The following is a 26,558-nucleotide window of genomic DNA, read 5'->3' as shown; positions in this document are numbered from 1 at the left end:
AATGCCTTAGGCAAGCAAAGAAACGAACCAGGCATCGTCTTACTGCTGATTGGTTATAATAAAAAACTGTCAATCACTATCTGGGGCAGGAAGTAAGAGAGCAGAACTTCCTGGCAGGTGGGGGCCCAGGAGGGATGCAAGCAGGGAGGGGGAATTGAAGCAGACATGGAAGAAAGCAGAAGGGAGAGCAGAGCAGGGCAGGTAGGTAAGAACTAGCCACATGGTGGGGATGCAGGTCGGGAAGTTAGGCTAGAGGCTAGCTGAGTATCTGCCCAGCAAAAGGCCTAAAGCTTTCAACTATATAAAAGTCTCTGTGTCTTTACTATTGCACTGCTAGTGGGATCGGAGAAAACCCTGCACTGTAAATGCAAACTGTAAGGGCCTAGGGAAGTGATTACTGAGAAATGTTTTAGATTTCTTTTTTCCTTTAGGCTATTTTTATATTAAGACTTCAAAGCCAGGTGGCAGCGGCACATGCCTCTAAAATCCCAGCACCTGGGAGGCAGAGGCAGGTTGGTAATGAGAGACCAAAAGGAATTAAAATCTGTATCTCAGGGTCACTGAGGCAAGGCTTTAAGAAATAGGCTTAAAGGCCTGGGCACAGCTGCAGGGAGGGCCAACCCTGCCACGTTCCTTCAAGCCCACCGGAGTTAGAGGTTCTAAGAGACCCCGAGCCTCAGTCATGTAGCCACGTTCCCTTCCACCGCAGGAGATAAGGTTGCCAAGGACTCTCCCAGAGAGAGAACAAAGAAGGTCAGAGCTATTATGGTTTGGGCATCCTCTTATAACCTATCACTTTGAACCGCAAGACCTCCTTCTGTAACCTAACCAACAAGCGGCTGCCATGTTGGGAGCCCCTGCTTCGGGGGTGCTGGGGAGAAGGGAGACATATAAAATACCCTCAGACCAGAGCATGGGGTTGCCTCCAGATACCACTGCCTTGGTGATGGTCATAGCTCAGCTTGAGCTGTAAATAAAGATCCTTCCTGGTGATTTTTGAGGTTCTCCAGGGCACAACAGTCTCTGTGAGTTTGAGGCCAGTGTGGTCTACAAAGCAAATCCAGGATGGTCAAGGCTACACAGAGAAACCCTGTCTTTAAAAAAAAAATACTTCAAACAGTCAGAGTTTTAACATTAATCAATGGAGGAGCTCTGATAAGCTATTGATTTGGCCCTGGTAAAGCACTGACTAAAGCGCTTCTCATTTGTTGAAAACATCCCTCTCCAGTCCACATATCCAGCCATTTGAACAGAAAAGAATGTTCATGCTTTTAACCCAGAATCATTTTTTGGCGAGGGGGTCTCTAAGCTTCTACTATGGTTCAAAGACGCGAGTGTACTGCGTTTTCTACAATGTGGATTTCAGTACAGATTGCAAACAGTGGTAATGCTAACATATCTAAAACTTTTATCGCTTTTTGTAAGCTTAAAAAAATTATTGTAAGCTTCTGGAAGTCACCAGGCTTGGATCTACCTGTCAAAGGTCAAATGGACTCCAGATAAGAACTCCTTATTGGTTTCCCCACCTGCCTATTTCTGAGTCAGTCTCTCTCTCTCTCTCTCTCTCTCTCTCTCTCTCTCTCTCTCTCTCTCTCTTTCTCCATCTCTCTGTCTCTGTCTGTCTCTCTCTCCCCCTCTCTTTCTCTCCCTTGTGCTCTCTCTCTCTTTCTCTCTCTCTCTCTCTCTCTCTCTCTCTCTCCCTCATGCTCTTTCTCCTAACCCCCCCACCCCCCTCTGTCTGTCTCGCTCTCCCTCATGCTCTGTATTTCCCCTAACCCTTCCTCCTTCCTCCTCTCTGTCTTGGGACTCCCCTCATGTCATAAACATGTAAGGGCCACCAGCAGGTGCCCAGAGTAGATAAGTATAATGACGTCAGCCATATGCTGAACGAGCGTGATAAGAGTGACGTAAAAGGCCGGGCGTGGTGGCGCACGCCTTTAATCCCAGCACTCGGGAGGCAGAGTTGGGCGGATCGCTGTGAGTTCGAGGCCAGCCTGGTCTACAAAGTGAGTCCAGAACAGCCAAGGCTACAAAGAGACCCTGACTCGAAAAAACCAAAAAAAAAAAAAAAAAAAAAAAAAAAAGAGTGACGTAAAAAGCTAGATTAACAGAAACGTGTGAATTAGAAATGATAAGGTTAAGTTAAGTATAAAAACCCTGAGAAGAAGCAGTCATCTCGCCTTCACCATGACTGCCTAAACACGGCCAGTTCGTGAACAAGATCCACCGACGCAGAAGCGGACCGAACCTCTGACGATCTGAAACCGGAAGCCAGAAAACATCTAACTTCGGACTAGCACCGAGCAGGTCGAGCAAACGACGTCGCGACTCTGAACCTGATGAGCTGGGCACGACTCTTAGATCAGGTCGTATACCCTTATGCTATGAAATGTTAGATGCCACTTCTATTAGGATTAAGATAGTGTTAAGTATATAGATTATGCTGGTATTAGAAGATTGTAACAAATGGAATGGTATTGGTGGTTCGCACTAGTAGTGGCCACCATAGCTTTGGCGTGGTGTTGTTTTTGCATTGCTTTCTTACTGGAACACCCAGTAAGTTTTAATAAACGCCTTTGCTCCACTATCACTAACGTGTCACAGACTGAGTCTCTTCGGGATCCTGAGTGCGGAGTGCTCAGTGCTCGCGACACTTACCTCCAATTACCATGACCACAGTTTCAAATGTACCCTCAAGAGGAAAATTTCCGCTAAACTCCTTAACTTGGCCTTCTTTCCCTAGTCTGTATCCAGTCAATTGCAGGCTGCTCTAAAACTTCCCCCAGTGCCCCAGCCCAAGATGGTCTTGCAGAACCTGGGAGGGGAGCGAAGCAGATGTCTCCCAGCCTGCACTCCTCTTTCCCTTCCTCGCATTCCATCTTTCCTGGGCCCTGACAACAGCACCTTAATTTCAGCTAAGAAGCAGTTACAGAAGAGATTACATCACCTCTTATCCTCAACAAAAGGCTGCATGTCAAGGTCCCAAAGAAACTCAGACAAATGGCTGACTGAGAAGCCTATTAACACATCAAAGCAGATGCTGGCAGCCAGCTTCTCCCAACATCACAAGTACCTGTAACAGAGTCCTGGCTCCTCTCAACACTTCCCACCTTTCCCCCTACACTAGCCCTCTTCAGCCCAGAGGCTTCACTTCTCCTCCCCCACCCTCACTTTTTCCTATCTACTCAGCCCTTGTGCAGAGCCCATTGTTGGCCTCTGCACAGTATACCATGCAAGTCAACCTAGTATACATATTTTACAGGTCTGCTCCTCCAGAGAACTGACTAATACCACAGACACTCAATTGGTGAGTCCTTTGATAAAAAGACCCATGGGATGCTTAACTCAGGGTATTTGGGAAGGGAAGTCACCTAAGGGGAAAGGAATCAGAGAATCAGTACCATTGATAACTGATAGAGGTTTAGCCTCAATATTACAGCCTGTAATTGCTCTACTCTCCTTGTTTCCACACATGATAAAAAAAAAATGGCAATAATGGACTCTGAGTCATAGTGATGCTTGACCTGAAATGCACATTTACCTCACAGATATTTAGATTTGGGAAGATTGATCATACTTAGGCAGTGCTGGGGTCCCTGCACATACTAAGAAAGTGCTCTGCCACTGAACTGTTCCCCTCAGCCCCTCATGACAATGATGTTAGGTGCATTACTCTTCCATTCTTCAGAGAAAGGAAAATCAAATCTTAGAAAAGTGAAGTGGCTTGCTGAAGGTCAAAGGTGGCGCTGCCTGACACAAACTTGTGCTCACCTTGTGCTTTGTTTGAGGTACGACGGCCTCAGTCTGTAGCCCAGGCTGGTTTAGAATGTGTGGGTCATTTCCCTGCGTCGGCCTCCCAAGTGCTTAGGTTATAGGTGTGGCCCACCCCACCCTGCATGAACTTGGGTTTAAATTCTGGAGCCTCTGATTCCTTATTAGGGAAAGAAACAAACTCTCTCTTCCCAATCCCAGAGGTACAGAGGGCAGGCGAGGAGTCCTGAGCAGTGGCTATCAGAGGATGGAGTCACACGTGTTACCTGGGATGGCAACCAAGTTCTGCAGCTCCTGCTTTAGGTCCATGATATCCTTGCAGAGCTGAATGTCATCCATCCTGTGGGGACAGGACACCACACAATGAGTTACACACCTCAGCATTAGCCTGGTTTACACACTTGTGAGAGTGGGTGCTGCCTTCCAATGGGGGACCCTGCCTGGGTGACCAGTGACCAGCTGTTTCTGGGTAAGTGTGGGTAGTCATCACTTTTCTCCTCGTTGTGAGAGAATGCCTGACTAAGAAGTCACTTAGAGCCGGGTGTGGTGGTGCACGCCTGTAATCCCAGCACTCGGGAGGCAGAGGCTGGTGGATCACTGTGAGTTCGAGGCCAGCCTGGTCTACAAAGTGAGTCCAGGACAGCCAAGGCTACACAGAGAAACCCTGTCTCGAAAAACCAAAAAAAAAAAAAAAAAAAAAGAAGAAGAAGAAGAAGTCACTTAGGGGAGAGAAGGAGTTGTTTAGGCTCACAGTTCTGTGGAAACTGGAAGGAAAGCAGGTAGCTCTGTAGCCATAGGAGTCTAGCAGGTGCTTTTACACAGTCCAGATCAGGAAATAGCACTTGGGCAGGAAGCTGGCATGTGGGACCCTCTAGTCCCTACCGCCACAGCTAGCCAGGCCCCCACACCCCAAAATTCACAGATAACTTTCCACAACAGCGCCACCAGCTGGGGTCCTGTGTCTCAACCGTATAAGTCTGACATTAAGGAGAGTTCGCATTTAAACTGTGCTTCCAAAGATTGGGTTGTGAGTGCCTGAATGGTGGGTGTGGGGAAGCCCCGCCCTCCGTAGGCAGCATCCAGTCAGCTGTAGGTGAGGACAGGGGAAGAGGATGAAGAAGGAAGAGAGGGTGTGTACTCTCTCCGATGCTATTTGTCTTCTCTGTCTTTCCTCTCAGTCTATCTCTCTGTTTCTTGCTTTCTCTCCCACTGCCCTTAGACATAACTCCAATTTTTGTCACCTCTTGGAGTCTGGGTTTTGTATCGTTCATACCTAGGGGCTTAGAGTTGTGGACTGAATCATCTGCTTCTAGGTTCAGACACCTCTAGACACAGAAGGAGTCGTAATACCAGTGCTCTAGTTTAGTACTGATTCTTGCAGGTTTCAAAATATGCAGGTTATAAGTATCACATGACATTGTTAACTATACAAAATATTTTCTCAATTCTCTCTTAACTTAATATATATCTTTTTACTTCATAATGATATATAATTCTGCTTCATAATACATCTTGGGCATGGTTCTCTCAGTACGTACAAGTCAACTGACTTTTTGTGGATGCACAGTATCCCATTGTTGGAGGAAGGTCCAGCTGTGTTTTGTTTTCAAATGCTGATTTCAGTGCCTTAAGATCTGGTTACCACCCTGCCATGAATGTTGAACTATCTCCTGTAACCATGTGATGATAAGGAATGTTCCACAATTATCCCTGATTGGCTAAATAAAGATGCTGAAGCCTATGACTTGGTAGAAGAGAGATAAGAGGAGTTTTAGATTCCCAGGCTGTGTTCACAGATAAGAGGAGAGAGGGAGAAAGCAGAAGAGTAGGAGGAGGAAAGGAAGCCAGAGAGAGGGAGGAGTCGCCATAAGGCAAGATGACAGTGAACACATAAGGACAGGCTGATGGAGCAGAAGCCGCCCCTGGAGTCATCAGATGGGCAAGTGATTGGCTTTTATGTGGGGTTTAAAGGTACTGGAACTAAAGTAGTTCAGAATCTTCCCAGCATAGTGCTTACAGCTTAATAATAAATCATAGTCTCCTTGTGTCAGTCATTGGTGAACTAGCTGGTTAAAGAAAACTATTGCTGTAAAAACTTACTGCATTATTTAATATAGAAAGAATAGTTCATCTTTCTACAACATCCCATTATGTTGCTATACAGTGATTGGCCCACTGCACATACCTAGGTTTTTTTTTGTGATAAATTCCTAGACTTGCAGGCAGTGGTGGTGCACACCTTTCATCCCAGCCCTCGGGAGGCAGAGGCAGGTGGATCTCTGGGAGTTTGAGGCCAGTATGGTCTACAAAGTGAGTCCAGGACAGCCAGAGCTACACAGAGAAGCCTTGTTTCGGAAAAAAAAAAAAAAAAAAAAGCAAAAAAATTCCTAGACTTGCAAGCTGCTGATCAAGCAATGTGAACATTTCAGTAGGAACTCACAACCCCTTCCAAGGTTCATGCGTAGGTAATTGGGCTTCCCTGCAATTCTGTTATGTATCATAGGAGGGATATATAGATATATATCTATATAGATATATAGGTATAGACATATGTATATACACACACATATATCTCCCTGGTGTAAGATTGTGTAGTTCAGTCGGTAGAATGCTCTCCTAGCATGTACAAAGGCCTGGGTTGGATGCCCAAAGTGGGTGTGTTTGTGCACATACACCTAACCCCCAGCACTGGAATATGAACGCAAGAATACCAGAATTCAAGGTCAGTCTGTATTAGATGAGACCCTGTCTCAAAAACAAACACAAATTTTTAAAGTTAATTTGCCATTCTCATAAAAATTCTTTACAGTAGCTGCCAGGAACTTCCCCTGAAGATTTCTAAGGTTGGGTTCATACGTTGTTCATACACCTTGATTATCTAGGTATATTTTTAGGCTATCTATGCTACCTGGTCCCTGTGGTGTAGTATGAAATATCTTATATGCCTGGATTAACATTGATTTATGAGAGAATTTTTTTTTTCACATGGTACTATTTGGGAAGATTCTCAGTGGCAGAATCACACTGAGTACAAATGGCTTAAGAGGTCAGTCATACCTGAGACATCTTCAAGTCAGTTCCCAAAGTGTATGCATGTGTACATTTATATTCTGTTTTGAGCATCTACTATGATGGCCTAAGGGCCAAAGCTCTGAGGAAACACCACCAAGACCCAGGCAGCATGAAGATGACCTTTCGTCATATACAGATACAAGGTAGTCACATGGTCACAGATACAGAAAGGTCCCAGGATCCCCTCCTGCACACAGATACAAAATCCACAAATGCCCTAGTCTTAAAATAAGATGGCTTAATGTTCACATATAATCTCTGCACATGCTCCCAGATGCTTTAGTCATCCCTAGATGACTAATGACAGCCAATACAGTCAATACAACTTAGATGCCCTGTAACCAGGAATTGTTTGCTCATTTAGGGTACAGTGACCAAAAGCTAAAGGAGTGGGTGGGGCAGAGCTGGAGAGATTGCTCTCTGGTTAGGAGCATGTACTGGTCTCCCAGAGGACTCAAGTTTGAGTCCCAGAACCCACATTACGTGGCTCACAACCACCTGTAACTTCAGCGCCCTCTTCTGGCTTCCATGAGCACCTGCACTCACATGAATAGATGCATGCACACATACACACAACTTTAAATTGTTTTGATTTTTATTTTGAGACAGTCTTACTATGTAACTTTGGCTATCCTGGAACTCACTATATAGACCAGGATACCCTCTGCTTCTCAAGTACTGGTATTATTATTTTTTTAAGAAGTAAAAATCTAGCCGGGCGTGGTGGCGCACACCTTTAGTCCCAGCACTCGGGAGGCAGAGGCAGGTGGATCACTGTGAGTTCAAGGCCAGCCTGGTCTACAAAGTGAGTCCAGGACAGCCAAGGCTACACAGAGAGACCCTGTCTCGAAAAACAAAACAAAACAAAACAAAACAAAAAAAAAAGAAGTAAAAATCTATAATTGTTTTTTCTTGAATATTTACAACCAAATGAAATCCTGAGGAAATGAGGGCTGGCAGAGTTTCTGGCACTCTGAAGAACAGTACAGCCAATGAAGGGGGATGGGTCTTTTTAGAAACAGCGCTCTGTGCTGGCCCTGGACAGCCATCCTGGGAAGAGGTAGTGGAAAGCTGCTAATGTAAAGGATGTAAAGGTAGGTCAGGGTGTTATAAAATGTAGTGCTGCAAGGGGGTATCTTTGGCAGGCCCGTGTCAAGGTGTACCCCTGAGAAATTACAACATGCAACAGATCTGGTGCAAAACAGATTTATTGGGGGAAAGGAGGAGAGGAGTGAAAACCTGGGGAAGGGATAGAGGCAGACAGTGTGACATGTAGACAGACAGACAGACAGACAGGGAGGGAGGGAGGGAGGGAGGGAGGGAGCAGAGAGGGAACCATGAGGGCAGAGTGTGGGGGGGGGAGTGCACACAACAGAGAGGAAATGCAGAGAGAGGCTGGGGTGGCTGGCAGTCCCTTTGTTCACAGAACACACTTGGCACACCAGGCAGTGGGAGCAGGTAATGACCTAAACAGTTGCTGGGTCCCTGAGAACAGGCTACTGGAACTGCCTTACACCAACACAAAGGACTCGGCTTGACTCCACGCTGGTCAGTACTGGACCACGTATAGAGCTTAACTCTCTGGAACGTGACTCCATTTACCCACTTACTCATCACCACAGCGCCTTCACCAAAAGCACCAGCCTGCTGCCTCCTTCCACAGTGTGACCACAGGTCGGTGTGGAGCCTCGCCTGTTGGGATTCAGACTCAGGACAAGCAGCTGAAGTGCCTATTTAACCAAAGCAGACCCGGCCTCCCGGTTTCTCCCAGCATCCCTCAGTCCCTACCTGTTACAGGGCACGGCTGGCATGGGCAGGGCCTGACCTCTACCCTGAACTTTCCAGCTCAGGGGCTGGGCTTCCTCTCCCCTAGAGGCTCTTCCCTACATAATCCAGACATTTCGGTTCCCATCTCCTTTCTCTCTCTCTCTCCCTCTTCATGTACGTTCTCTCTCTGCCTCCACTCCCCTCCCTCTGCTTTTCTCTACCTCTGCATGACAACTTCACTGACCCCTCCTGTGAGGCTGGTGAACCCACCAGAGAGCTGCCCCCCAATAAGCCCACCTATATACTATGATTCATCTTGAATTGTCTCATGTCATTGGTGGGAGAATACCCATCCTCACCCACGACTGATCACCAGTGCCCATGGTTTTCACCCCACTCACAGCCATCCATATCCCAGGCCCACGGCAGGGATCCGGCCCTTTAGTCTACATATCTTGTTGCTAGAGGCATGGCAGGCCTAGAACGTCCTAGCAGGCTTCCTTGAATGGTTTAGGGCTTGCCGTAAGGGCACAGACTGCCTGCTGGTCTGTCACAGGGCCCCAGACCTTAGCGCAACTGACTTCATGATGGAAATACCATTCAGGCCCTAAACTCATCATGTAGACAGCACCACCTGCCAAAACGAAAACAATGACCTAATCCATCCAAGTCCATCGTTCCGGGAAAGTCTCTAAACGTACTAATGTTGCTTTTTTTTGGCAATACCACTCCTGGATAGGTGGTCATAAATAACATAAGAAATCAGACTGATGGGCTGGAGAGATGGCACAGAGGTTAAGAGCACTGGCTGTTCTTCCAAAGGTCATGAGTTCAACTCCCAGCACCCACACGGAGGCTCACAAACATCTATACTGATATCTGGTGCCCTCTTCTGGCATGCAGGTGTACATGCAGGTGAAACACTGTATACATAATAAATAAATACATGTTTGTTTGGTTTTTTTTTGAGACAGGGTTTCTCTGTGTAGCCTTGGCTATCCTGGACTCACTCTGTAGACCAGGCTAGCCTCAAACTCACAGCAGTCCGCCTGCCTCTGCCTCCCGAGTGCTGGGATTAAAGGCGCGTGCCACCACGCCTGACTAAATAAATGTTAAAAAAAAAAAAAAAAGAAGAAGAAGTCAGGGAAACAAGCTTTGAAGCAGGATTCCTGCAGGCCCTCTGCTTCAGTTCCTGCCCCGACTTCTCCAGACGATGGGCGACAAGCTGTACAGCGAAACAGGCCCTTTTCCTCCACGTTGCTTTTGGTTTCAGTGTTTATCACAGCAATAGAAACCAGATCTAATACACCTGGCAAAGGCAAAACAAATGCCTACATTCATGCATCAGAGCTGTTTGGCTTGAAATGGAGTAATCCGGGGAGGTGAGACACATGCTCAGACAACAGAATGCCGTTTAAGATCTGAGGTGGCCAATACTATCAACTTGGGTGTCTCTAGAATCACACAGGAGACAAACCGCTGAGCATACCTTGAGCCAAACTTGACAACCTGGGTTCAATACCCATAAGAGTGTGTCCTGGGTATCAGTGATCTGGGCCCTCACACATCAGGTGGCTGCCTTATATCAACTTGACATAAAAACTAGCCAGCACACCAGACTTGTAAGCGTCAGTGTTATCCCTGACGTGCTGATGTGTTAAGAAGTCCCCAGGGTGCCCCTGGGTCCAGCCATTACCTATCATCATGGTAGGGGCCAAGGAAAAGAGAAAAGAGAAGCCCCTGAGACATACTTGAAGGCCAGACTGTCAGTTTCCTTCCTGGGGCTTTCAAATGATTTCTATCTTAATTTCCACTGATGTTCCCTGGTTGTAACCAGCAGATCTTTCCTGAATGTGGCACTCATTCCCCAAAAGAACACCGTATCCTTTAAGAACACCTTACTCTTTCTTTCAAGAATATTCTAAACTGAGTTAGATTCTTTTGTGTGTGTGTGTGTGTGGTGTATATAATATTTAAAATTTTAAATTTAATTTACCATGTATGCATATTTTGCTTGCTTATATGTCTATTTACCATAAAAGTGCCTTGCGCCCATGGAGGCCAGAGGAAGGCATTGGACTCCTTGGGACTGGAGTTACAAATATTTGTGAGCTGCCATGTGGGTATCACTGGGTCCTCTGGAAGAGCAGCCAGTGCTCTTAACCACTGAGACATCTCTCCAGTCCCTGTATACGCACTTTTGTGCACGGATGCATCTATGCATGTGCAGAGGCCAGAGGAAGACATCAAGTGTGCTACGTTATCGCTTTCCACATAGCTGGCCCACAAAAATAAAATATATAATGAATGTTACACGCCAAAGAAGGAATTAGCAAGAGGCAGAGAAGAATGAAGGGATCAGAAAACAAATTTAAAAACAGAAAGAAGAGAGAGAAGAAAAAACAAAAAAATATGTTGGCTCTGATTCCTTAATGATTCTACTTTATTAGGAATTTATTAAAAGCATGTAACTCCCTTACAGCCCGACTACCCTAAACAGGAGGGAAAGGAGATTAAGGAGAACAAGAATGAAACCTTCCGTGTATCAGTTCCGCGGGGCAAATCCCTTGGCGTAAATCTCAGGAGTTTAGCAGATCCTCTGTCCGACTGAAGAAGTCGCACCATCTGTGGACTGAACCTGGAGGGCTCCGCCCAGGGAGTGGAATGTGGTGGTTTGAATAGGTATGGTCCCCCTAAACTCATGTATTTGAATGCTTGCCCAATAGGGAGCAGCACTACTAGGAGGTGTGGCCTAGTTGGAGTAGGCGTGGCCTCGTTGGAGGAAGTGTGTCACTGTGGGGACAGGCTCTGAGGTCTCCTATGTTCAAGCTACCTACTGTGACACAATGTCTCCTGCTGTCTACAGATCAAGATGTAGAACTCTCAGCTCCATGTCCAGCACCATGTCTGCCTGGATGGTGCCATGCTTCCCACCATGATGATAATGGACTAAACCTCTAAGCCAGCCCCAATGAAATGTTTTCCTTTATAAGAGTTGCCTTGGTCATGGTGCCTCTTCACAGCAATGAAACCTTCTAGTGGATTTAATATGTTTTTGTTTTGATCCCAAGTATGGGATATGAAACAGACTTGTGTGAGGGTCTGTGGTGTTTGTCCTCTGGAAACAGACTCATGAGAGAACACGTGATGTTTGTCAGCTTAGAAGAAGAACAGCCTTTTGTGGGGGCATGGTCCTTGCTAACTGATTAACATCCTGGTAAGGATATGTGTGTGTGTGTGTGTGTGTGTGTGTGTGTGTGTGTGTGTGTGTATTCAAAACAAGAGGCTTGGCTTTTTTGGTCTTGGCATCATTTCCCATTGTTGGCTGTTCATCGCTCTACTTCAAGATACCCCTAGAGAGAAATGCTTCAGAGAAGGCTGGAGGCTCACCATAAAGAAAAGTCTGCCAGCCCATGGAATTCTCCTGTGTTTGTTGTAAAAAAAAAAAAAAAGAAAGAAATCAGGAAAATGGAGGATGGTTAATGGATTTAAGAGCAGTGAACAGAGTAATTCAACCAATGAATGGGTCCTTTACCGCCTGGAATCCCTTTACCTTCTTTGTTACCTAGGTCATGGTGGTCATGGCTTATAATAATAATTGACTTAAAAGACTGTTTTTTCACAATACCCTTGCAAGATCAGGATAGGTAAAGGTTTGCTTTCTCAGTACCTACTCTGAACAATAGTGGTCCAATAAAAAAGGTACCATTGGAAGGTACTTCCATTGGGAATGTTGAATAGTCCAACTTTATGTCAATACTTTGTGCAACAACCTTTAGAAATAACATAGGCAATTTCCTCAATCTATCATTAACAATTACATGGTTGATATTTTGCTGGCTGATTCTGATGCAGCCACTTTAAAGAAAATGTTTAAGGAAACACAAAGAGTTCTACCATGCTGAGCGTTAGAGATTGCTCCAGAAAAAAATACAAAGAGGGGAATCAATTAGCTATTTAGGCTATAAAATAACCCAATTTTAAAAAATCAGCCACAAAAGATACAGATCTGGAGAGATCAGTTGCAAACACTTCTTTTTTTTTTCTTTTTTCTTTTTAAAAAATAATTTATTCGCGCTGGAGAGATGGCTCAGTGGTTAAGAGCACTGCCTGCTCTTCCAAAGGACCTGGGTTCAATTCCCAGCACCCACTTGGCAGCTCACAACTGTCTGTAACTCCAAAATTTGGCATCCACACCAACGCACATAAATTAAAATAAAATATTAAAAAAAAAAGCCAGGTGGTGGTGGCACACGCCTTTAATCCCAGCACTCGGGAGGCAGAGGCAGGTGGATCGCTGTGAATTCGAGGCCAGCCTGGTCTACAAAGTGAGTCCAGGACAGCTAAGGCAGAGAGACCCTGTTTCAAAAAAAATGTAGTCAGATTACACCCTAATTGTCATCCCCTCGCTTGTATCTTCCTGTTCTACCCACCTTCCTCTTTCTATTCCCTATTCCCCTCCCCTAGACCTGTGACAGAAGAGGACCTCCTGCCCTACAATATGATCACAGGCTATCAGGTCTCATCCGGATAGCCTGTTCCCCCTTCCTCTGAGTGCCACCAGGCTTCCCCACCAAGGGGGTAGTCAACTAGGGGGCACCAGAGTTCATTTCAGAGGCAGTCCCCACTCTCCCCATAACCATGGAAAATATGCTGTCCATTTGCTAGATCTGAACAGGTGGTCTAGGTTTACTGCATGCATTGTCCTTGGTTGGTGCAGTAGTTTGTGCAGGACCCCTGGGGTCAAGATCCACCAGCCTTGATGGTCTTCTTGTGGGGCAGTTGCAAACTCTTAATGGTTTTCAAATTTTAATGGGAGATATTAACTGGTTGAGGCCTATAATTGGATTAGATTTAAACAGTACAAGGTGTCTAATGTCTACAGCAGAAAAAGAGTTAATTTTGGTAGAACAAAAACCATGTGATGCATATGTGGAAAGAATTGATCCTAAACTTGATTGTATTTTGGTTATTTTACCTTCAATCCATTCTCCTACTGGGCTCATTGTGCAAAGAGAAGATAATATTATGGAATGGATTTCCTTAGCATAAACAAAGTAAAAAACCAAAGACATACATAGAAAAAAATTCTGAATTGATTATAAAATGTAGAATAAAGACTGAATCAACTGTCAGGAACAGACCCAGATGAAATTGTAGTGCCTCTTACTAATGTTGATTTTTGTGTTTTTGGTGTTTTGTTTTGTTTTGTTTTGTTTTGTTTTGTTTCAAGACAGGGTTTCTCTGTGTAGCCTTAGCTGTCCTGGAGTCACTTTGTAGACTAGGCTGGCCTCGAACTCACAGTGATCCGCCTGCCTCTGCCTCCCGAGTGCTAGGATTAAAGGCGTGCACCACCACGCCCGGCTCTTATTAATGTTCAGATTATGTCATTGTGGGTAATCAATGAAGATTGTCAAAGATCTCATAGCAATTACTTGGGAGAAATTAGCAACAAATACCCAAAAAACAAACATATGCAGTTCATTAAGAGAACTAGTTGGATTCTTCCACATATTGTAAAGAGAACACCAATTCCAGAGGCACTAACCTTCTACACTGATGCAAACAAGAGGTGAATGGCAGGTCACAGGTCAGATAAAATAACCAAGGTGATCAAAAGCCCATATACCTCAGTTCAAATATCAGAAGTTAATACACTCCTCAGGGTTCTATTAGATTTTCCTGAATCTCAATATAATTACTGTCAACATGCAGAAAGAGTTTTGCATATAGAAGCTGCTGAATTTACTCCTGATAAATCAGAATTGACTTTGTTATTTATGGAATTGTAACAGGCCATCGGAAGTAGGAACTATCCCTTATATGTTACTCATATTCTGTCTCATACAGGTTTACCAGGAACATTGGCACAAGGAAATGAGGAGATTGACCAATTGCTAATAGGAAATGTGTTAGAAGCATCACATTTTCATGAAAAGCATCATGCTAACAGTAAAGGTTAAAGGAAAAGAATATCACTTGGCAACAAGCCAAAGAAATAATTAAAAAGTGTCCCACATGTTCTCTGTATAACCAAACTCCATTGCCTGCTGGAAGTAACTGTAAGGGTACCAAAAGGAATGAAATCTGGCAGATGGATGTGTTTCATTTTGCAGAATTTGGAGAACCAAAGTACATACATCATACCATGATACACAACGCAGGGTTTCAATCGGCAACTGTTTTAAGTTCTGAAAAGGCTGATTGTGTAATTACACATTTATTGGAAATAAAGGCAATTATGGGTATACCTGCACAAATTAAAACTGACAATGCTTCTGTATATGTATTCAATAAGATGATTTTTTGCATATTAAATATAAAGTACATTACCAATATATCACATAATCCTACAGGACAAGCAATTGTAGAAAGAGTTAATTGTACCTTAAAAGAGATGCTTATTAAACAAAAAGGGTAAAGATCCCCAAGGACAGATTAAATAATTCTTTGTTGGCTCTAAATTTCTTTAATGTTGAGGAAAGAGAAACAAGCAGCATCTGAAAGACATTGGGTTATAGAAAAAAGTGAGGCACTAGGACAACCAACGTATTATAAAGACCTGTTGACAATGGAATGGAAACCTGCAATAGTTCTGAGGTAGGGACATGGTTATGCTTATGTATCTACAGGGAATGAAATGGCTCAGTGGTTAAGAGCACTGTCTGCTCTTCCAAGGGACCTGAGTTCAATTCCCAGCACCCGCATGGCAGCTCACAACTGTCTGTAACTCCAGTTCCAAGGCATCTGACACCTACATATCAATGCACATAAAATAAAACTAAATAAAAAAATAAAAAAAAATATGGTTATCATCAAAACTTATAAAGATTAGATCTGACCAGGGAAGACCTCCTACTATCTGAAACGTGAATGTCTTTGTGTAGCAAGGGAATCCTATGGGCCATCTGATCCTATGACACGCCATTCTTTTATACAGCATGGATATTACAGCTCAAACAGACTTATAAAGTTGATACCTTATACCTGCTCAAAAATAAAACAGAAATTTATCTTGAACTGATTAGTGTACCTTGTATATTCTGTATATATAAGTGTAGAAATGTACCTATACTAATACTTTTTAAAGTTTGCTTATTTTCAGAGCAAAAGACTAGATAATAATGAAGAGAAAGCAAGTAGCCCAGGTGATTCATCCTTGAAGCCTGCCTCAGCTACTGTTCCTCAAGAATTTGGATGCATATCAACTTAAAAAGGGCTATGCCAAAGGATTGATCCCACCAAGACTGGAGAGAAAAAGATACAGGTAGCATTTCCAGCACTTGACCAATATCCTAATTTTCTAAGAGTACCCAAAAGATGTTTTTACCCCCAGACAGCAAAAAGTAATTTTAAGGACAGGGCGCCCCCATTCCCAATAGGTGGGTTTGCATTTTTGATGGGTTGCCAATGTTTGTTTTTTTCTGGGGTGGTTGGTTATAAATTAGTAAAGGTTAGATTTAGGAATTTCTTTCTCTTCTCTATCCTTTCTGTCTTATTTTTCTATCCTATCTAGTGTTAGGGGAAAATAGGGAAGAAAGGTATGATAAAGGGGGGAATACAGAATTATAGGAGAAAAGGTAGATTATTGAATCTACTAGAGTCAAATATTTTACATTGGTATTGTATGTTGATAGAAATTTAAGGTTATTTTGTTCAACTTTTGCTTAATGTATTAGACATATGCAGCTCATTTGAAAATGTGACATAAAGTTCTAGTCTTATGAAAGCTAACTATTGAAAACTGTTCAGGATGCTTGGAAATGCAAGTTAGTAGTTAGTAACCTATAAATCTTACTTGTAGTCTTGTTAGACACTAGTTTAGTTAATTATAGAAACAAGCTTTATTTAATCTCTTGTATATGTTTTCAAGGCTAAGCAGATAGTACATAGCTAGAAACAAGCAATTTTTGTCTATTTAGATATACTTAGATAAATAGATAGATGGATAGATAGATAGATAGATAGATAGATAGATAGATAGATAGGATTGTACACTATAGTAAATAGATCGATGGTCTTCATACACTTCAGAGATCTGCAGGATATACCACTTAATAAGAAGGGTCTTTTCTGACAGAGAAACAAACCTTCTCCTGGCAGCACCTCCAAGCTACTTCAATGAAGATGATAGGCATCAAAGAAACAAATGTGGCAAAAAAAAAAAAAACTGTTCTTATCTCTACTGCGGATAGCAGACTGACTGTCCAAACTGTGAACATGCATAACATTGGGAAATTGACTGTCGAACTCTGCAGAGACCAGGTGGGCCAGTCCTTCAACATTTCTGCTTCACAGAAAAGTCTGTCAGATAGCCTGGGCCAGTAGGCTGAAGATTAGATGCCACAATGGTATATCCTTTGGTGACTGTCCCAGCAGTCAACTGTCTCTGCTATGTTTATATGTTTGGAAGGTGGTTGCCTGCACTTCCTACTAGATATTATTTCCTTATTAAGTCTCTCAGGGGGTTGAAGACTAGATAGCCGTAGTATTACTACAATTAAGCTTTAGTTGTTTAGGGTCTGAAAACATGGGGGCTTTTGTTTTGTTTTGTTTCAAGATAGGGAGGTTTCTACGTAGCTTTGGCTGTCCTGGAACTCATTCTGTAGAGCAGGCTGGCCTCAGACTTGCGGAGATCTGCCTGCCTCTGCCACCCAAGCGCACCACCACAGCCCAGCTAAGAGCCATACTATTTTTAAATTTTTATTTGTATCACAAAAATCCCAAGTTAACACTGTGGGTGTGGTCTGGGCATGATCAAGGGATGGAAAGGAGGAGCCTCAGCTATTAGATCACAGACCTTCTTCCCACTCCCACCTACTCCTGAAAAACGTATGAGCTGGACCACTCTATCACAGGATCTGGAGCCTAAACCGTACAAAGCACAGAAGGTCATCTCTGAAGCCCTTGACTGTCTCCATCACCTCCTGCAAGTCTCATTAGAGTTGCTGCAGCAGCAGATGTAAAGTTGATTCTAGTGATGTTTTGTTTTATTGAGATAGGGTTTCTCTGTGTAGTTGTAGCTTGGAACTCAGAGATTTGCCGCCTCTGCCATTCTGAGTGCTGGGCTTAAAGATATGTACCACCACTGCCCTGTAGCTTCTAATAGTTAATGTCAAGTCAGTGTCATGTTTATTCAGCACCGTCATTAGTAGTTTGCTTTTTTCTTTTCTTTTTTTTGGGGGGGGTGGGGTGGGGTAGGGAAGAGGGATACTGGGGCTTGCTGAACTAGGAAGGAACAGCACATACTCTCTGCCAGTGTTCCGAAGCTGGGAGTCAGGTGCTGACAAGGGATATTGGCTGGTTTGGGACAGGGAGTAGGGTGTGGGCTTGGGCTTGAGTCACTTGTCAGTTTCTGTGATGTCATTATTGCAGATCTCAAATTGTCTCCTGTTTAACTACTGGTAAACAAGGCTTTTGAAAATTGAGCCCAGGTCTGGTGGCAGTCACATGTCATCTTAGCCCCTTGCAAGAAGATTGTGTGCTTGTGACCAGTCTAGGCTACGCAGTGAGTCATCTCAGAATTCCAAACCAAAGGGGGCAAACAAACAGAAAGTTCCCAGCAGGCAAAATGAGATACTACTCATCAAAAAGAAAAAAAAAGCCAGGCGTGGTGGTGCACGCCTTTAATCCCAGCACTCGGGAAGCAGAGGCAGGTGGATTGCTGTGAGTTCGAGGCCAGCCTGGGCTACAAAGCAATTCTAGGACAGCCAGGGCTACACAGAGAAGCTCTGTCTCAAAAAGAAAAAAAATGTATTGAAATAATCCAGACTCTAAAGTATGGCATTAAGTGAAGGAAGCTGGTTCCTAAAGACCAAACAAATTATTATTTCATTGACATGGAACTCTGGAGAAGGTACAGTTATGGTGACAGCAGATTAGGTATGAAAAAAAAATGTTTTTTATCACTGCCAAATGTGGTGGCACACACTGATAATCCCAACACTCTGGGCTGAGGCACAGTTCAAGGCCAGCCTGGGCTACATGAAGCCTCTGAGAAAGCCAAAGAAAATGAGAAATTGTTAGAAATATCACATCAATAAGAAGTAATATAGGGCCCACCTCTTCATGTTTTTAATCTCTCCAACATTTGATGGGAAGAAAAGCTGAGTGTTGTGTATGGAAAGATCCACAATTGTGATGTTGAAAATAGTTTCAGTTCCTCTCAGAACTGGCTGTGGTGCTACACACATGCACACACACACACACGCACACACGCACACACACCCACACCACTCTTGTGTTCATTAGTACTTTATACAGATGTTAGCAATTCATCCTTAGAACAATTCTTGCAAGTAGGAACTTTGTCTGTCATCTCTCTTCTGGATAATGAGCCTGCAGGCTGGGAGAGGTTAAGTGGCCCAGAATCCCACAGCTAGTTAAACTATGGAGCCAGGATGCTGACAAACAGCCTGACTCAGGCACCACCTGGAGCTAACTGCTATTCCAAGCTATTTAGCTGACAAAAGTTCATCCTGACCCTCTTCAAAACTCCCCACACCCTGCAGATGGCAGCCATTGCTTGGCTTAGACAGCAGCTGGGACATCATCGATTGGTATTCACTGCAGTCTTTGTGAGGGTTAGAGAATTGTTCCTATGGGCAAACCTTGATTTTTCCACTGCTTTACATGAAAGAATTAGAATGGGGGGAAGGATAGAAGGACTCATCGAGGACAGGAGCTCCACAAGAAAACCAACAGAGCCAACTAACCAGGGTCCAGGGAGCCTTGTGGAGACTGAAGGTCCAACCAAGGACCATGCATGGACTGGACCTAGGCCCCCTACACAGATGTAGTCAGTGGGCAGCTCGGTCCTCATATGCATCTCCTAGTAAGGGGAATGTGGACTAACTCTGACATGGATTCTGCTGCCTGCTTTCCACTTCCCCCTGGTGGGGCTGCCTAGCCAGGCCATAGGGAATGACTCAGCCCTGACTCAACTTGATATGCTGGGGTAGGTGGTGGTGGGGACTCCCCTTCTCTGAGGAGTAGGGGAGAGGGAAGAGAGGAAACAGGGATGGAGGGTGGGACTGGGAGCAGAGGAGGAGAAGGCTATGACCAAGATGTAAAGTGAATAATTATTTAAAAATGAATAAGAAAAGCCGGGCGGTGGGGACTCACACCTTTAATCCCAGCACTCAGGAGGCAGAGGCAGGTGGATCCCTGTGAGTTCGAGGCCAGCCTGGTCTATAAAGCAAGTCCAGTTCAGCCAAGGCCACACAGAGAAACTCTGTCTTTTTTTTTTTTTTTTTTTTTTTTGGTTTTTCGAGACAGGGTTTCTCTGTGTAGCCTTGGCCATCCTGGACTCACTTTGTAGACCAGGCTGGCCTTGAACTCACAGCGATCTGCCTGCCTCTGCCTCCCGAGGGCTGGGATTAAAGGCGTGGACCATCACACCCGGCCTGAGAAACTCTGTCTTGAAAAACCAAAAAAAAAAAAAAAAGAATTAGGATGGGCCAGTTATTCTTAGAGAAGTTTAACAAGGGAGCAGACCATGTCCTGGCTCGGCCAGCCCAGGGCTCATGGGTGAGACCTTCACCACTTGACCATGAACAAATAAATGTATTGTGGGGTCCAACAATGTGGCAGTGGTATCATAACCAGGCTGATCTTGTGGGCAGCCTCTGGCATTTTCTCGACCCTGACCATTTTCTTTGTTTTGGTGTGTGTATGTGTGTGTGTGTGTGTGTGTGTGTGTGTGTGTGTGTGTGTAGGGTCAGAGGACTATTTTGGGGAGTTGGTTCTCTCTTTCCACCATGTGTACTAGGCTTCGCAGCGAGTGTCTTTTCCTGCTAAGCCATCTTGCTGACCCTTGGAGTGCCCCTAACACCGAGCCCTCTCTCTTTCCATGAATTTATACTTGGCCTTCATTTAATTCTAGACAGATTTCTGTAAAAGGAAGAACAGACAAGATTCACACTGTGTTAGATGCTCCTTGGGAACAGTTTGAAGCAACTGGTCATGTGCCCTGCGTGAGGATGAAGCTTGGTGCGCGTATTGTCACCTTATTCCAGCCACTCACTTGTTGGGGCTTGAACACCACTTAGGCTCAACCCAAGGGCAGAGATATCAATTCCGTCCGTGTTCCAACGGCAAAAACCATGAGTTGCTCTTTACTCCCTGCTCCCAGAACCCTATTATTAAAAGGCAACCTGCTATTGTCTCCTCCTGTGTAATCTTAGATGGCCCACCTGCTTATGGCTTTTCTGGCTGGTGATGCTATCTTACACATGTTGCTTGTGGGTTTTGAGCTTAAAATCTGCTCACCCACAAGAGTCAAGGTCGCAGTATCAGCTCCTGAGTGTGTGCAGTGTCCCTAACCGGTCAGTTTGCTGTTCAAATCAATAAAGTTGATTGGGCTAAGAAAACTTGGTGGGTCCTGGGTGTTAAATGTTTGCCAGACCTCACAATATTTTGGGGGTCACGTGGGATCCAGCACCCTGATACCAAAGTGCAACTTTTTGAATTGGTAGTTTCAGGGAGACCTCTGGAGGTGAATCCGATACTCTGGTTCCTATTTTGTGCACTTCCGGTGACTCGTGAGAGAAGCTGGATGCTGCACTGCTCTCTGAATCTACAGAAATGATGAAGGATGCCTTATCCCCTTCCGGCCCTTTTCGGTTGGGGGATCTGGTTTGTCTCTTCCTCCTGTCAGTCTTTTTTGTCTGTGTCTGTCAATGTCTGGTTTTACTTTCATTTTCTGTGTTTACTGTCTGTGTCTTCTTTGTTCTGGATTCTAAGACAGGGCAGGCACAATCCACTACCCAGTCCTTTGTTGAACTTGTTCTTCATCATCTTAAGTATTTCAGAAGAAAGCTTTGTAGTGGAAGTAAACATGTTTTTGTTTTGATCCCAAGTGGGGGATGTAAAACAGACCTGTGTGAAGGTATGCAGTGTTTTTCTGTTGAAAGCAGACTTGTGAGAGAACAGGCGATGTTTGTCCATTGGAAGAGGAACTGTCTCTTGTTGGGGGGTGGGGGGAGGAGGGCATGGTCTTTGCCAACTGATAAACAGCCTAGTACAGACTCTGAGAGCCCAAAACATCCCTGCACTTCAAGACGCTCCTAGAGAGAACCGCTCCAGCAAACACTTTGAGGTTCTGGGCTCCAGCTGCTATTCCAGGTTCCAGCAGCTGTGGCTACAGTCACCTTCACTGAATTGCTGATTTACTGTTTAACTGGTCTGTTTGAATCTTGCTGACCACACCAGTGGAATTGCTCCAAGGAACTGAATATAAAAAAGATGTATCTCTTCGGTTCCTATTAACCTCTTTTCTCTCCTATCTAGGGTAGATGGGTTGGAAGAAAGGTATAAACATGAAAGACCCCCAAATAAAGTAGTTTGGAAAAAGTTCAAAGCCTGCAAAGTTTCTCAGGCTGGTGACAAGGTCTACTCTAGAACACTCGAGACCTTCTTCTATCTTGAGTGGCCCACCTTGAAGACAGATTGGTCCATGGAGGGCACTTTCAATTTAACTGTGATTTACTCCACACAGACCATCATCTATGTGTTACAAGGACATCCAGACCAAGCCCCCTATATTGTGGCTTGGTGATATCTTTTGGAATGATCACCTAAAGTACCGTGAATCCCTCTTGCTGGAGTCCGTTGGCACGCCGTCAGCCCTCCCCTCAGGCTCAGGTCTCAGAGGGATGAAGGAGATTCCATGGTCAAGGACATTCCTCCAGCCTATCATCGTCCTTCCAAGGCTTGACCTTCTGAGCCCCTGCAGATCTCCTCCTGTACCCCCTAAGCCCCTCATTCACCTCCACCTCTAATCCCTCCTAAGTTCCCCTCAGCCAGGTCTGGCTCCAGATATCAAGGAGACCTTGAAGAAGGAGCCTCCTTGTCTGGATGAGTCCTCACCTTACCTCTACATCAAGCCTCCTTGCACAGGGCCCCAAGATGGGGGCCAAAGTGTGGCCTTTTTTGTGATCTATATCTCCTTCTTTACCAGCGACCTCTATAACGGGAAGAATCAACATCCTTCTATTTCATAGAAACCCAGTCTGACCCTGACATCTTGGGCGGGGGGGGGTGGAACTTTAGAGACTGGAGAACTTTGAAAGAGAACTTCTGTCTAAAATTGGATGAGGTTTCAGCCCCAGTATCTAATAAGCAGACAAAACAGATGGCTTGAGCTACAGTGTTGCCTTCCAGAACGCTAGAGGGCCCAAGCCCAGGTTCAGACTTCAAAAGCAACAGTCTTCGGATGACCTTTTTATTGGTTGTAAAATGCAGGGTGGTCAGCCCAGAAAACGTATACACACAAGCAACAGAACAGATTCAGCAAAGTGTGTGTGTGTGTGTGTGTGTGTGTGTGTGTGTGTGTGTGTGTGTTAAAAAGCAAAGAAAAAGAAGAGTCTATCAATTTGAGGGAGGGGTGTAGGAGACATGTAGGTCCTCGCGCTCACAGGTAAGCATAAGGGGAACCAGGACTAAGAAACATACTGGGCTGTCCACTCAAAAGATAGATAACCTGTTTTCTGCCCAGGAGGCTGGAGTATGAGGTGCTTAACAGCCTGGTGATCTTTGAAGTAGCTGTGTATGTGTGGTGGTGGTGGGGGTGTTCTCAAGCCAGATTAGGCACTGTTAAGGTACACTGTGTGGAGGTGTTGTCTCTATATATTCAATTGTTGATTGCTAAACTAGCAGAGAGCTAAGTACTAGCTTGGTATTGTTGTTTCTATGGCCTATCACCTGTCTTATACTATTTTTAACTATTCATTCTTCCTCACTTGCCTACTGGCTGTAAGAAAGATCTGACAGCCAATATCTGGGCAGGAAATGAGTGTGGAACCTCTGGGCAGAGAAAGGGATGCTGGGAGAAGAAGGAGATGTGGGAGATTCAGGGGATAGACACAGAGGGAGCAGGATGGATCACAATGGTGCAGAGAAAGGTGTAGATCATGCCAAGATGGCTGGGATAAGCTTAGAGTAGCTGGAAAACTGCCCAGGATAAAAGGCCTAAGCTTCAAAATATTAAAAATACTTTAATTCATACCACTTGTGGGTCTAAGAACGTCCTGATGTATTTGGCTCCCAGTGTGGGGCACATGAATTCCAAGCTTAGGTGAAAGAGATTCAGGCTTAGGGCCTGAGAAAAGTTCTAGACATGAGAGTGAGATGGGGTTTTCTAACAACTGCACACTGCTCTGTGGCAATGGCACACCAACTCTGTGAGCAGAGGGCACATCAGCCCCTTCAAGGCGTGGTCCATGCTGCAGAGAACAGCTGCAGGCAGTGGAAGCCAGGCCCAGGCTGTCAAGCTTGAAGCAACCCTGTGGCCACACAACTGCTGAAGACTGAGAAAACCTCAGAAATGGGTCAATATGCCTAGAACCAGCAATCCCCAAGAGATAGAGTTTATAGATACATAAATAAATATTAAAGTTTGAAAGCAGAAAAGAGAAATAGGTAAAAATGTGCTTCGTTGCTGAAGAAAAGAAAGAAACTGTGTATAAACAGTCCTAGAGAGAAATATTAAGTTTAAATACTAAAGTAGAGTCTCCGAAGGAAGGAGAGAACTAGAGAGATTAAAAAAGAAAACATTTTTCTGGGTTAAAAAGTGAAAAACACCATGGCAGAGGGCATTTGGACCATGTGTAATTTTGTTTTGATTAACAGCATAGAAATAATTACATGTTCAGTAATAATTGCAATTTCCTATGTCCTCTTTAAGAAAGATCAAAATAAAGCAGATTTTGGTACGGAGAGAGGATTGAGGGAAGATGATAGGACAGAGATTGGAGGATCCTTTAAATCAGAATAGAGAATTTTCGAAGGAATCTGATCTGGAGCCTATGGCATCATCTTATGATGAGAATGCGGCATAGCCGTCCAAGCACATTAGAAAACTCACAGTGAATTTTTCAGTTACAGTAGCTCCAGATGAGAGAAGTCTACAAGGTCATGAGGAATTTGGGCGGCAGCCCATAGTGATGCTAGATCTAAAAAGATTTAAAGAATCAATGATGGCGTATAGCATGCGTTCACCTTATGTAAAGCAGATACTTAATAACTGGGCCATGCAAAATTGTATAATTCCAAAAGACTGGAGAGATTTTTTTATGTCAGGCATCTTAGAACCTGTCCCTCAACTACACCAACTAACATGGTGGATGCTTCAATTATAGAGCAATTTAGTAGGACTAGAGGCATTGATATTATCAAACACCTCCTGCTAGGTGAAGACCAATGTGCGAAATTAAGAATGCAGATTCTGTTTAATCATGTCACGTTAGAGCAATGTTGTGCGACAGCTTTAAATGCTTAGGACAAGGTTGAAAAACAGGGGAAATGAATCGCTGTGAGTTCGAGGCCAGCCTGGTCTACAGAGCGAGTCCAGGACAGCCAAGACAACACAAAGAAACCCTGTCTCGAAAAACAAAACAAACAAACAAACAAAAAAAAAAAAAAAAAAAGAGAGAGAAACAAGGGAAATGATCTGAATCATTTATAAAGATAACCCAGGTTAATTTTACAAAGATTAACTTCAACTCTATCAGATGCAGATGATAGAGAAATTTTACAACTAGAAAGTTTATGGTTTTTGGAGCAAAAGAACCAGACACCAAGGAAGACAAAGCAAGTAACCCAGATGGCCCCGCCTCACAGACTACCGCAATTGCTATTTCCTCAAAAATTACATCCAGAACAGCTTCAAAGTGGCTGGCCTCAAATGGCCTGGCCTCACAGTTTTAGCCAGGACTTTAATTAAGCCCTGCACTTTCCTATCCCACAGAGACTGGCCAGCAAGTGATACGGCTAGCTCTCCCAGGACTTGGCCTGTTTCCCAATTTTCTTAAGGTTCCTAAAAGGTGGAGTGGGTGGTTTTAGGTCGTTTCGTGGGTTATGGACACAGAGGGAATAAGACAGACCACAGTGGAGCAGAGGCTAAAAGGCCTAATCTTTAAAATATTAAAGACTCCTTGTCATTACTTAAACAGCTTGTGGGTCTGAGAAAGTCCAACTACAAAGGATGGTAGAGAGTTGCCAGGGAGTAAGTGCTGTAGCTGGGCACAGGGACATCCCAAGTATATCAATCCGATTAGAAGATTGCTGGTGTTGAGAGGTTTTCTTGTGTGTTGTATGGATGCGACATCTGTCATTAAAAGTGACCTATAGCTGAGGCAGGAAGTAGGTGATAGGACCTATCCTGTCAGGAGAAAGGATTCTGGGATAGAGCCAGATGAGGAGATTCAGTAGGCAAGACGTGAGGAGATCAGATGCGTCATACCTGAGCACGGGTACCCAGCCATGTGGCAGAATGTAGATTAGTATGCCTTATGTTAAGTTTTGAGCTAGTCAGAGAAGAGCCTAGCTAAACGGCCTAGGTATTTGTAAGATTACTTTGAGTTGAGTCATTATTCTGGGGGCATGGGGTGGGAGGAAATTCTCCGACCCACATGCTGGTCACGTGATCGCTGCACAGCCAGTTCTCTGGTTGAAAACAGAAGTTTAGCTGGCTGGATTATAACATGACCTCTGTCTTTACGGAGTTGAGTAGGCTTAAGCCTAATTTGGGTAGGGAGCAGCCCCACTCCTGCTGTGCTCTCTGGGAGAGCTGCCAGTCTTCCCCTAGTCTCTACCTTTTACAAGGTCGTCCTGGTTGGCACGCCCCACCTCCACCCTAACTCTCCAGCCCTGCCGCTGTGCTCGGCTTCCCTTCCCCCAGCCATTCTGATCCCCAATAACCAAAGTAGTTTGGCTACTTTTGGTTCCTGATCTCCTGGCCTCTTGGCTTCTGGCTTTCCCTACTGCCACCTCCACTCTTCCGCATGGCCTGGTTCAGTCTGATGCCCGTGTTCATGTTGGACTCTTTAGGATGCCTCTGCGTATGCTCCCCCTCATGTCCACAATAAGCTTTCTCCTCCACCTTACGTAGGAGTGTCATGTCCTCAAGGAATGTCATGTCCTCATTTCATTTTTTTAAAAAATATTTT

General features: G+C 44.5%; 1 protein-coding gene across 1 annotated transcript in view; it reads right to left on the bottom strand.

Moving 5' to 3' along the window:
- The window catches only part of BMERB1 (bMERB domain containing 1), a 123,340-nt gene that overhangs the window by 14,364 nt on the left and 82,418 nt on the right, over nt 1-26,558 (bottom strand). The window contains exon 3 of the mRNA XM_084763546.1: nt 4,038-4,111. Coding sequence (XP_084619672.1) covers nt 4,038-4,111 — 74 coding nt within the window. The remainder of the gene's footprint in view (nt 1-4,037; nt 4,112-26,558) is intronic.

Source organism: Acomys minous (assembly GCF_964271855.1).
Source record: "Acomys minous genome assembly, chromosome: 16".
In the NCBI taxonomy this organism is placed as follows: domain Eukaryota; kingdom Metazoa; phylum Chordata; class Mammalia; order Rodentia; family Muridae; genus Acomys; species Acomys minous.
The sequence above is the reverse complement of the archived record's forward strand: the minus strand, read 5'-3'. Positions and strand labels throughout refer to the sequence as shown.